The following is a 13044-nucleotide window of genomic DNA, read 5'->3' on the forward strand; positions in this document are numbered from 1 at the left end:
GATCTTCGACACCCCTAACGGCGACTTCCATCTCCTCGACTTCCCTCTTTTTCTTCCCCTGCTGCCACCCAAACCACTAACACCCATGACTTTCTTGACAGTTCGAGCCAGCAAGTCCTTGTCCAACTTGCTATTTCCAACCCTCGACTCGTTCCCCTCACGGCGAACTTCCTTCACCACCCCATAATACCCGAATCCCACCATTGCACGATTCTCGAGCCTCCTGGGAGCTCGACTCGGGCAATCGCTGTACATTGATGAGCCCTTGAGCCTGCTCTTCCGACTAATTGCTCCTCCATCCTCCAACCAACTCTATCCTGCTCTCACAGAGCCAACACACACAATGGCTACCACCAACGGAAACCGGACGGTGCCCGTCAGCAACGGCAAGGTGTCATACGCCGAGAAGCACCGGATCGCCGACCACTTCATCGGCGGCAACAAATTGGAGAATGCACCCTCGTCCGTGGTGAAAGATTTCGTGGCTGCCCACGATGGACACACCGTCATCACAAACGTGAGTACCTCACAGCCCCGCTCTCGCGAACTTGGTGGGGGTCCTGGCAGTGTGCTAATCGCGGCCTCGCGTGCAGGTGTTGATCGCCAACAACGGTATCGCCGCCGTCAAGGAGATCCGATCGGTGCGAAAATGGGCCTACGAGACGTTTGGCGACGAGAAGGCCATTCAATTCACCGTCATGGCCACCCCCCGAAGATTTGGCTGCCAACGCCGATTACATCCGAATGGCCGACCACTACGTCGAAGTCCCCGGTGGCACAAATAACAACAACTACGCCAATGTTGAACTGATTGTCGACATTGCTGAGCGTATGAACGTCCATGCCGTCTGGGCTGGATGGTAAGTCGCCACTGAACTGTCTCGTTCATTTGGGTCTGGTGGCTAACAATGCTCGCAGGGGACACGCTTCCGAAAACCCTAAGCTTCCCGAGTCTCTGGCCGCGTCACCAAAGAAGATTGTCTTCATTGGACCTCCCGGATCCGCCATGCGCTCCCTCGGTGACAAGATTTCCTCCACAATCGTTGCGCAGCACGCCAAAGTACCGTGTATCCCGTGGTCCGGTACCGGCGTGGACACAGTCGAGAAGGATGACAACGACATCGTGACAGTTGCCGAAGACGTCTACCTTAAGGGCTGTGTCAACTCGTGGCAAGAGGGTCTGGAGAAGGCCAAGGACATTGGCTTCCCCGTCATGATCAAGGCTTCCGAAGGTGGTGGTGGTAAGGGTATCCGAAAGGCTATGTCCGAGGAGGGCTTCGAGGCTCTGTACAAGGCTGCTGCCAGTGAAATTCCCGGTTCCCCCATCTTCATCATGAAGCTGGCCGGCGACGCGAGACATTTGGAGGTTCAGCTGTTGGCCGATCAGTACGGCAACAACATCTCTCTGTTTGGCCGTGACTGCTCCGTGCAGCGACGCCACCAGAAGATTATCGAAGAGGCGCCCGTCACAATTGCTCAATCGCCAACCTTCCGAGCCATGGAGGACGCTGCTGTCCGCCTCGGTCGTCTGGTCGGATACGTCTCCGCCGGTACCGTCGAATACCTGTATTCGCATGCCGATGACAAGTTCTACTTCCTGGAGTTGAACCCCCGTCTGCAGGTCGAGCATCCTACCACAGAAATGGTCAGCGGTGTCAACTTGCCGGTGGCCCAACTCCAGGTGGCTATGGGTATTCCTCTGCACAGAATCCGCGATATTCGATTGATGTACGGTGTGGACCCCAAGACCTCCACCGAGATTGACTTCGAATTCAAGTCTTCGGAGAGCGAGAAGGTTCAGCGTCGGCCTTTGCCCAAGGGCCACTGCACAGCCTGCCGTATCACATCCGAAGACCCGGGTGAGGGTTTCAAGCCTTCCAACGGTGTACTGAAGGATCTCAACTTCCGTTCCAGCGCCAATGTGTGGGGTTACTTCTCCGTCAGTACCGCCTCGAGTATTCACAGTTTCTCCGACAGTCAGTTTGGTCACATTTTCGCCTACGGTGAGAACCGTGCGGCGTCTCGGAAGCACATGGTCGTGGCTCTGAAGGAACTCAGCATTCGTGGTGATTTCAGGACCACCGTCGAGTATCTCATCAAGCTGCTCGAGACGGAGGCCTTTGAGGACAACACTATCACCACTGGCTGGTTGGACGAGCTCATCACCACCAAGCTGACAGCCGAGCGACCGGACCCCATGCTGGCCGTCGTCTGTGGTGCCGCTACCAAGGCGCACATTGCCAGTGAGGACTGCATTGCCGAATACTTGTCCGGTCTCCTTCGAGGTCAGGTACCTTCCAAGGATATCCTGAAGACGGTCTTCAGCATTGACTTCATCTACGAGAGCCAGCGTTACAAGTTCACTGCGACCCGCGCCAGCGTCGATAGCTACCACATTTTCATCAACGGCTCTCGCTGCTCCATCGGTGTCCGTGCCCTCAGTGACGGCGGTCTGCTCATTCTCATCAACGGTCGCAGTCACAGTGTCTACTGGAAGGAGGAAGTCGGTGCCACTCGTCTGTCTGTCGACAGCAAGACCTGCTTGCTCGAGCAAGAGAACGACCCGACCCAGCTTCGCACCCCCAGTCCTGGTAAGCTCGTCAAGTACACTGTCGAGAACGGCGAGCACGTCAAGGCCGGCCAGGCCTTTGCTGAAGTCGAGGTCATGAAGATGTTCATGCCTCTGGTTGCCCAAGAGGATGGTATCGTGCAGCTGATCAAGCAGCCCGGTGTCACCATTGAGGCTGGTGACATCCTGGGTATATTGGCTCTGGATGACCCGTCCCGTGTCAAGCAGGCCACGCCATTCTTGGGCCGTCTTCCCGATCTTGGTGTCCCTCAAGTTATTGGTAACAAGCCCGCTCAGCGCTTCGGCATGTTGTACAACACCTTGAAGAACATTCTCAGTGGTTTCGACAACTCGACCATTCTCAAGGAGACTCTTGATGAGACCATCGCTGTGCTGCGCAACCCTGAGCTTCCGTACAGCGAATGGAACTCTCAACACTCGGCTCTTCACTCTAGAATGCCTCAGCGACTGGACACGATGCTGACTCAGGTCATTGAGAAGGCCAAGTCTCGAAATGCCGAGTTCCCAGCCAAGGTCCTTCAGAAGACCATGTCCAAGTTCTTGGATGACAACCTCTCTGCCGGTGATGCCGACCTTCTGCGAGCGACGCTGCAGCCCCTGAGTGACATCCTGCAGCTCTACTCTGAAGGCCACAAGGCCCGTGAGCTCCAAGCCATCTCGGAACTTTTGACCACATACTATGATGTGGAGCATCTCTTCTCTGGCCACCGATCTCAAGATGAGGATGTCATCCTGAAGCTTCGTGACGACAATAAGGAGGACCACATGAAGGTCGTTTCCACCGTGCTTTCCCACAGCCGTGTCGGCTCCAAGAACAACCTGATTGTTGCCATCTTGGACAAGTACCGACCCAACCAGCCCAACGTGGGCAACATCAACAAGTACCTTCGACCTGCCCTCCGCAAGCTCACCGAACTCGAGGCCCGCCAGACGGCTAAGGTCTCTCTGAAGGCCCGTGAAATTCTCATTCAGTGCTCTCTGCCCTCTTTGGAGGAGCGTACTGCTCAGATGGAGCACATCCTGCGCTCGTCTGTCGTTGAGACCAAGTACGGCGAGTCTGGTGGTTACAGGGAGCCTAGCCTCGATGTCATCAAGGAGGTTATTGACTCCAAGTACACTGTCTTCGACGTTCTCGCGCTTTTCTTCGGACACGAGGACCCTTACGTCTCCATCGCTGCCCTTGAGGTCTACGTTCGCCGAGCCTACCGTGCCTACGACCTTAAGTCGGTTCAATACCACGATGACGAGGCCGATGTGCCGCAGTTCATCTCTTGGGACTTTGCTCTCAAGAAGGTTGGGCAATCCGAGTTCGGTATTCCTGCTAACTCCTCGTTCCCCTCTGCACCGGGTACGCCCACTGGCGGTGAATTCAACCTTGGTCGCATCAACTCCATCAGTGACATGTCCTACCTGTCGCGCCACACCGCACAGGAGCCTGCACGAAAAGGTGTCATTGTGCCCTGTCGCTACCTTGACGACGCCGAGGAGCTGTTGCAGAAAGCCCTCGAGATCCTGCCCAGGAAGAAGAAGGTCGCGAGCCTCATTCCCGACCTGAGCGGCAAGCGTAAGCCTCTTCGCGCCGATACCGGCGATGAGCTGTCCAATGTTGTCAATGTACTGGTGTACGACTCGGAGTCTCAAAGCGACCAGGATGTCGTTGCGAAGATTTCCGAGACCATTGAGGCCTACAAGGAGGAGTTCCTTGCCCGCCGAGTTCGCCGCGTCTCCTTCGCTTGTGGCCGTAAGGATGGTAACTACCCTGCTTACTACACTTTCCGAGGACCGGCGTACGAGGAGGACGAGAGTATTCGTCACGTCGAGCCCGCCCTTGCTTTCCAGCTGGAGCTTGGTCGTCTTAACAAGTTCAGAATCTCGCCCGTGTTCACGGAGAACAAGAATATCCACGTGTACGAGGCTGTCGGCAAGGGTGTCGAGACCGACAAGCGCTACTTCACGCGCGCCGTCATTCGACCTGGACGTCTTCGAGATGAAATCCCTACTGCGGAGTACCTCATCTCCGAGGCCGACCGCGTTATCAACGATATCTTCGATGCTCTGGAGATTATTGGCAACAACAACTCGGATCTGAACCACATGTTCCTCAACTTCACCCCCGTCTTCCAGCTGCTGCCCGAAGAGGTCGAGCACTCTCTTCAAGGCTTCTTGGACCGTTTCGGACCCCGCGCCTGGCGCCTTCGTGTCGCCCAGGTCGAGATCCGCATCATCTGCACGGACCCGCAGAACGGCACCCCTTACCCCATGCGTGTGATCATTACCAACACCTCTGGTTACGTTGTGCAGGTCGAGATCTACGCTGAGCGCAAATCTGAGAGGGGCGAAATGGTCTTCCACTCTATCGGAGGTACCACCAAGATTGGTTCCATGCACCTGCTGTCTGTCACCACTCCTTACCCAACCAAGAACGCCCTGCAGCCCAAGCGTTACAAGGCTCACTTGATGGGTACCCAGTACGTCTACGATTTCCCGGAGCTCTTCCGCCAGGCGATCCAGAACAGCTGGGCCAAGGCCGTCAAGCACCAGCCGTCGCTTGCTTCCAAGCAGCCTCCCGTGGGAGAATGCATCGATTACCACGAGTTGGTTCTCGACGATACTAACAAGCTCGCCGAAGTCTCCCGTGAGCCTGGTACCAACACCTGCGGCATGGTTGGTTGGATGATCAAGGCGCGCACCCCCGAGTACCCCAAGGGACGTAAGTTCATCATCGTGGCCAACGACATCACGTACAAGATCGGTTCGTTCGGTCCCAAGGAAGACTACTACTTCCACAAGTGCACAGAGATGGCTCGTGCCCTTGGTATTCCTCGCATTTACCTGTCTGCCAACTCTGGTGCTCGTCTCGGTCTTGCTGAGGAACTCATGCCCCACTTCAAGGTTGCCTGGAACGACGCGACCAAACAAGAGTCCGGCTTCAAGTACCTGTACCTGGACAGCGAAGCCAAGAAGCGATTCGAGGACGGTGCTAGCCGCGATGTCATCACCGAGGAGGTCGTCGAGGATGGCGAGACCCGCCACAAGATCACCGCCATCATTGGTGCTGAAGACGGTCTTGGTGTGGAGTGTCTGAGAGGATCTGGTCTCATCGCTGGTGCCACCAGTCGAGCCTACAACGACATCTTCACTGTCACCCTCATTACCTGCCGCTCTATTGGTAAGCTTTGCCCCATTGACCTTCTTCGTAGTATAAGCTAACACGACGCAGGTATCGGTGCTTACCTGGTTCGTCTCGGTCAACGTGCCGTGCAGATCGAGGGCCAGCCCATCATCCTTACTGGTGCGGGCGCGCTGAACAACCTGCTCGGTCGCGAGGTCTACACCTCTAACCTGCAGCTCGGTGGCACTCAAATCATGTACCGCAACGGTGTATCGCACTTGACCGCCAACGACGATTTCGCCGGTGTCTCCAAGATTGTTGAGTGGCTGTCCTTCGTCCCCGCCATGCGCAACATGCCGGTGCCCATTCTTCCCAGCGCCGACTCTTGGGATCGTGACAACATCTACACTCCCCCGGGCAAGGCTCCCTACGATGTCCGCTGGCTCATTGGAGGCAAGCAGGACGACCAGGGCTTCCAGCCTGGTCTGTTCGACAAGGACTCGTTCGTCGAGACCCTTGGCGGCTGGGCCCGTACTGTGGTTGTTGGTCGTGCTCGTCTTGGTGGCATTCCTATGGGTGTCATTGCGGTCGAGACGCGATCCGTCGAGAACATCAGCCCTGCTGACCCCGCCAACCCTGACTCGGTTGAGCAAGTTTCCAACGAGGCTGGTGGTGTCTGGTACCCCAACTCGGCCTTCAAGACTGCCCAGGCTATCAACGACTTCAACTACGGTGAACAGCTCCCTCTCATGATTCTCGCCAACTGGAGAGGTTTCTCTGGTGGTCAGCGAGACATGTACAACGAGGTGCTGAAGTACGGTTCTTACATCGTCGATGCCCTCGTCAAGTACGAGCAGCCCATCTTCGTCTACATTCCTCCCTTCGGCGAGCTTCGTGGAGGATCTTGGGTCGTCGTCGATCCTACCATCAACCCGGTGGCCATGGAGATGTACGCCGACGTCGACTCTCGTGCCGGTGTCCTGGAGCCCGAGGGTATCATTGGTATCAAGTACCGCAAGGAGAAGCAACTCGAGACCATGGCCCGCAACGACCCCGTCTACGCCGATCTTAAGAAGCAGGCGGCTGACAGCAAGTTGAACAAGGAGCAGCTGGAAGAGGTCAAGCTCAAGATGTCGGAGCGCGAGAAGCAGCTGTTGCCCATCTACGCCCAGATCAGCATCCAGTTTGCCGACTTGCACGACCGCTCTGGCCGCATGAAGGCCAAGGGCACTATCCGCCGCGAGATCGAGTGGAAGAACGCGCGCCGCTTCTTCTACTGGCGCGTGCGCCGCAGACTCAACGAGGAGTACATCCTCAAGCGCATGAGCGAGGCGTCCTCCAAGTCCAACGTCAGCACCACGTCGTCGGCTCCCAGCCGCGACCGTCTGCTGAACCAGAAGACGCTGGCGGCTTGGACCGGCGTCGCCGACTACGACACCAACGACAAGGCCGTGGCCACGTGGTTCGAGGAGAACGCAGAGACCGTCACCACCAAGGTGAAGCAGCTCAAGAGCGAGGCGGTGGCCAACTCGGTGTCCGACATGCTCCGCGGCGACAAGGAGTCCACTTTGAAGGGGCTGAAGGACATCTTGCACATGATGCCCGTCGAGGAGCGTGAGTCTATTCTCAAGTATCTCCAGTAAAAAAAGAAATTGGCATGGGATTATAACAGGGAAGGTATATGAAAGGCTTGGGATGGATGGATGGATGGATGATTAACGTGTATATATAACTTTGATGTTTCGTGTACGATGGATGGTGTTTCCGGTACTCTACTTAAATAGCTTTTGAAGGAAGGGCAATGATTCATGTTATTTCAACGTTCACTACATTATGCTTGGGCTTCTACGTGTTTTTGGTCTGTCGTAATATGTTGTCAGATACTTTACAAGTGGTACCATAACTCTTATCTGTCGTACACCTTACGCATGTATACTTATCATCACGGGATATCTACTCTCGATGGGACCGCTAATTACTATACTCTTCATCCGCCTATCTTAACTGGTAAATGGAGCTAAAATTTACACACAGCGCGTTCATCCCTTGTCTCCCGAAGCCGGCATTCTAGGTATTTCAATTGATTCCTGCTTGGACAAGCTCGAGCGACTAGAAAGCACATCAAGGAAAACTGAACACTTATAGTATGTATAAAGGGCAGGATGGACGAACTTAAACTCGCGGTTCAGTCTCCCAAAAGACGGTCAGAATTTGTCTACCCTCCCCCTCAAGGGAAGAAACACCTACACTCTGCAGACGACCTAAGTAGTCGAGAATAAAGAATACACCTGGTCACCCTCCGGCCCCGTGGCTTTCATTGGCTAGCGTTATGCATAGCTGCAAGGCCTTACTCAGTCGACCCTTCTGGACTCCAATGAACCCCAGGTTTCCCCGCAAAGCACTTCCCTCCCCCTGTCACGGCTAAGTTGGGGATTCTTCCTCCAATCGCATGTCGCAGAATCACTATCACAATGGAGTATAAGTATCCGGAGGTGAGCAACAGCAAGGACACTGGTTCCTTTCTAGACTGCGAGAAGAAATCAGAGAAAGAACGTTCACGGTCATCACGATGTTGCTGCGGAGGGATTACGTTTTCAGTCTCCTCGCTGCCAGTGTGGCGGCAGTAGGCGCCGAGTCTGCACCAACAGTCCATACACTCAACGGGACATATGAGGGTCTGCATCTCCCGACCTGGGGCCAAGACGCCTTCCTCGGTATGCCCTTTGCCCAACCGCCCGTCGGCCCCCTGCGCTGGCGCTGGCCGCAGAGCATCAATGCCTCGTTCGAGGGCACGAGGAACGCGACAGAGTATGGCCACTCTTGCATGCAGTACGGATCCAACTTCGACCTCTCCGAAGACTGTTTGACAATCAACGTGGTGCGTCCGACGGCCGCGGAGGTATCGGCCTCCAAGGAACCGCTGCCGGTCCTCATCTGGATCTACGGCGGCGGCCTCTCGCTCGGCAGCACCGCGGACCCGCAGTACAACCTCTCGGGCATCGTGCGGGCGAGCCAGGACATGGGCCGCCCCGTCGTGGGCGTGAGCATGAACTACCGCCTCGGGATGTGGGGGTTCCTGCAAACGCCGCAGCTGCTAGCCGAGGGGTCAAGCAACGCGGGCCTGCTCGACCAGCGCCTCGCGCTGCGCTGGGTTCAGGACAACATCGCGCGCTTCGGCGGCGACCCGCGACGCGTCACCGTCTGGGGCGAGAGCGCCGGCGCCCAGAGCATCGCGTACCAGATGTTCGCGCACGGCGGGCGCGACGACGGGCTGTTCCGCTCCGCCATCCTCGAGAGCGGGGGCCGACGGGGGCGCAGGTCGAGCCGCTGAGCTGGTACGCCGCGGCGGCCGAGAACCTGACGCGCACGGTCGGGTGCGGCGGATCCCCGGACCCGCTCGCGTGTCTGCGGTCCGTCGACTCGGCGGCCCTGTTCGCGGCGCACCCCACGACCGTCTGGAACCCGCTGCTCGACGGCGACTTCCTGACGGGGTACCCGAGCCAGCTGATGCGCGAAGACCGGTTCGTGCGGGTGCCGCTGATGACGGGCGCCAACACGGACGAGACGTTTGCGCTGGCGGGCGACGCGGCGCAGGACACGGAGGCGCAGCTGTTCGACGCGTTCCTGGCGTGGCGCGGCTACGCCCTCACGCCGCCGACGCTGCGCCGCCTGCTCGCCCTCTACCCGGACGACCCCCTGCCGCGCGCCGCCGTACGCCGTCACCGACTGCACGCGGCGGCCGGGCGCGGGCGCGCAGTGGCGGCGCGGCGCGGCGCTGGGGTCGGACCTGGTCATGGGGGCGCAGCGGCGGCGGATGGCGGAGCTGTTCAGCGCTCCGGGACCGGGATCGACGCCCGTGTACAGTTACCGGTTCGACCAGCGGCCGTGGGACGGCAAGGCGTGGGACGGGGTCAAGCACTTCCAGAACGTGGCGTTCAGCTTCCAGAACATTTCGGGGGTTGGGGCCGAGTCCGGCGTACGACAGCCACATGGCGCTGGCGCGGGCGATCGGGCGGGCTTATGTGAACTTCGTTTGGGATTCGGATCCGAACGGCGGTCGCAAAGGGACGGAGAGAAGAAGAAGGAGGGGAAATGACTCGGAGGGGGGGGTGGTGTTGCCGCAGTGGCCGGTGTATGACCTGCGGCGGCCGACCAACATGGTGCTGAATGCGACGCGCAGCTGGGTCGAGGAGGATACGTGGAGGAGGGAGCAGATTGCGTTTATCAACTCGCCGGAGGTTAGCAAGGAGTTGCTGGGGTAGATGGGGATGGGATTGCTTCGTAAGTCCAGGAGATCCAGCATATTTTCGAACTATATAACATGTCCTACCGGCAACTTTTTACATGAATTATCCCACTTTGTTGGGAGAAGGCACTAGTGGTTTAGTGGTAAAATCCATCGTTGCCATCGATGGGCCCCGCGTTCGATTCGCGGCTAGTGCAAAATTTCTCTTTTTTGCTTCTTCTGCACGCAACACAATTCTTGTTACAATTAGCAGATGGCATAACTTTTTGATATTGTTCATATGGTTGCGAGTGTTGTTGATCACGAGAAAGAATAACCGGTGTTGGCGCTGACCGCTTGAGAGGAGAGCAGAAGACAAAGACGACGCGCAAGCAGGAGGCGGACTTGCTTGACCGCTCGCTCCCCATGCCACGCCAGCGATGTAAATTATTGGAGGCGATCCAACTTTCGACGAACTGGTAGGTGATTGATCCCCTTGCTATGGTTTTGCTTTACCTGGGACCAGGCAGATTGCACACGAATAGGGGAGAGGCCTCAGCACGTGTCTCTTGGGCAAGGACGTGAGTTATGCTATGCGATGACGCTGGCGAGGGAGTGTGGATCATGAGAGAATTCGGGTGTGAGTTGTGATATGTTTTGTGACATGTTTAATGGATAGCTTTTGCATGTAGCTATTCCAACCGAACACTGTTCAGCTCGAGTCAGTTGAATTCCGTGAATTCTTTTTGCTAGACCCGTATGAGTTGTACAGGTCTAAACATAGCAACAGTGTAGGATTTGATACGGCTCTCGGTTGCCCGGCTCTTCGTGGTTCCTGCAAGTCGCAGTAGCCTCTTGGGCACAGCGTCACTAGTGACGCAGGCCGGTGGCGGTGTCGTTGGTTAACAACTGAGGGCTCCAAGTTGACTGCAGCTCCCTGTGCCGCCTGTCTGTCGCCTTGTTCTTCAGCTTGAGGGCGGGTGCGGCAGTGCGGGCGGCTTATTAGTGCATGGCAGATCGCTATCCTAGCCTACTAGGAGGTGACGTCGATCGCAAGCTTAAATCCCCCTTTGCTGGCAGAGTGGATGCGCCAAAAGGAGGTGTAACGTTCCCTTCTGGGCTCATTGCTGGGTTCGCAAGATCCGAACAGGGCAGGAATCGACGGTGTTCTTCGAGGTTCCATCGAACCAGGCACGGGTTGTTGGGGATCTCTATTTGCTATCGCCAGTTTTTGTTTTTGGTTGAGGTCATAATGAGCAGACACGTCGGCAGAAGACTGTTCTTGTTTATTCTCTAATCTGCAGGGGCCCTCGCTGGTTTCCTAGGGGAGCAACTCCACTAACTTTGGACCCCTCTTCCACTGGGCTGGCAGAGGAAAACAGTAGCATCGGATCTTGGTGGCGCATGGACTACCAATTGTCTAAGTGAAGTGCCAGAGAGTGCCGAGCTCCCCGAAACAGCCGGCCAATGACGGCCCGGCGTTTTCAGCCGAGCAGTTGTGCGAATAGAGGTCGCAGGCGGGAAACACCAGGGGCGAATGACGTCGAGGTTCATCGCAAAGCAGGACAGAAACGGAACAAGCGCCAGCAAATGGCCGGTGCAGCATTGGAGGTGGTTGGGCGGGGCCACGGAAAATGGAGATGGGTTGCAGTCGCGATCAATAATACGAAAGGATCGGCCACCACTAGCCCCTGTCAGTGGTGATGTCGATGGCAAACTCCATGATATCCCAGTATCCAGCCATGCCACGGAATCATGAGAGGGCCACTCTTTGCTTTCCTCGGGCGCTGGTGATGTATAAGTAGAACGGCCGACCTCCAGTTCTACTTATACCGACTCTTTCATCTTCATCCTCATCAAGATACCCACACCATAATCTTACCCACTCTTACAACCAAATACCTTTTAATCCAACAACTCTTCTACCATCAAAATGCAGTTCGCTACTCTCGCCGCCTTCGCCGCCTCGGCCTCGGCCATGGCCGTCGCCCCCCGCCAGCAGAACCAGGCCCAGTACATCAACGGCTTCCAGGCGGCCTGCGTGCCCCACAGCACCTTCTGCAACTACAAGTTCGGCGCGTCGAGCCAGCCGGGCGTGATCCCGCCCTCGACCTGCAGCGCCATGGTGCAGGGCCCGGACATGCTGCCCGCCGTCGCCGACCAGAGCGGCTGCAAGGTCGGCAACACCACCAACGGCGCCTACCACTGGTCCGTCGCCAAGACGCAGGAGGGCGGCCTCGACTTCGAGCTCTGGTACCCCCTCAACAGCCGCTCCAACATCAGCTTCTGCTACGACATCCCCGCCAAAGACCTCGTTGTCGACAACAACGGCGCCGTCCAGACCCAGCGCTACACCGGCCCCCAGTACTTCAAGATGGACGTCTGCCCGCTGGAGAAGGCCCAGAAGAACAACCGCAACTAAGTTGTTCTTTTGACCCGTCATAACTCGCCAGCGCGCCATGTCGGTGACCTCCTACTCCTACAGTGACGACATGGTGTCTGACATGGCGGACGAGACTACCCCTGACCATTCCGATACCGAGACTGGCGCAACTGCTCCCCAACCTTCCAAACAAAGATACCTTGTACATATATTTCTGCGGCTCTGGCCCTGCGAAGGAAACCAACCGCTACTGTTATGAATAATGCTGTATATATAACGACAATTGATTAATCAGCGTATCATTCCAAAAAGATTCTCTTTTGCTTTCTCAATTGCACTGTGAATTCGTGACCCAATGCTGTAAGACGACACCATCTTTTTGATAGGCATCAGTTTGAACAGTACAATTGCTTTCAACCATGTCAGACAGGTGCAGGCTAAACCCGTTGGGAGTGGTGAAGCTAATGCACCTCCAGTACGCCTCTACCGCTTCAGGGCTCACTCAGTTCAGGGCGCGCCAGCTTAGCGCAAACCCCTGCTAACAGAAAGAAGAACCTACCAGCGATGTACGTCATGATGACGGGAGCGCCATAAACAAAGCCTTTCTCCCCCAATTGGAGCACATGCGGTTTTTATCTAATCCATCAATCAAACCGAGAATTTCGAAAGGGTGCACATATTTCTTGGCGTATCCAATTGGGCCGCCTTGCCACCAAAAAGCGTGCGGTCGCACG

The 13044-nt window shown here is 56.6% G+C and overlaps 3 protein-coding genes across 3 annotated transcripts; all 3 read left to right on the top strand.

Annotated features, from left to right (window-relative positions):
• Positions 1 to 331: 331 nt before the first annotated feature.
• Positions 332 to 7345, top strand: PG998_000077 (Acetyl-CoA carboxylase; the record flags this gene model as incomplete). Its single annotated transcript, XM_066866895.1, has 4 exons — positions 332 to 641; positions 716 to 860; positions 919 to 5759; positions 5811 to 7345. Coding segments are annotated over 4 exons (6831 nt in total), but the record flags the coding sequence as incomplete, so codon positions are not given.
• A 926-nt stretch (positions 7346 to 8271) lies between these two features.
• Positions 8272 to 9798, top strand: PG998_000078 (uncharacterized protein; the record flags this gene model as incomplete). Its single annotated transcript, XM_066866896.1, is given in 3 exon segments — positions 8272 to 9020; positions 9035 to 9413; positions 9460 to 9798. 3 exon segments carry the CDS (start codon positions 8272 to 8274, stop codon positions 9796 to 9798), a joined length of 1467 nt encoding a protein of 488 aa, XP_066735311.1.
• A 2062-nt stretch (positions 9799 to 11860) lies between these two features.
• On the top strand, positions 11861 to 12349 carry PG998_000079 (uncharacterized protein; the record flags this gene model as incomplete). Its single annotated transcript, XM_066866897.1, has 1 exon — positions 11861 to 12349. The coding sequence occupies one exon, from the start codon at positions 11861 to 11863 to the stop codon at positions 12347 to 12349; it is 489 nt and encodes a 162-aa protein (XP_066735312.1).
• Positions 12350 to 13044: the final 695 nt, after the last annotated feature.

The sequence above is a fragment of the Apiospora kogelbergensis genome (assembly GCF_038363985.1).
Source record: "Apiospora kogelbergensis strain CBS 113332 chromosome Unknown utg000001l_segment0_segment0, whole genome shotgun sequence".
Lineage (NCBI taxonomy): Eukaryota > Fungi > Ascomycota > Sordariomycetes > Amphisphaeriales > Apiosporaceae > Apiospora > Apiospora kogelbergensis.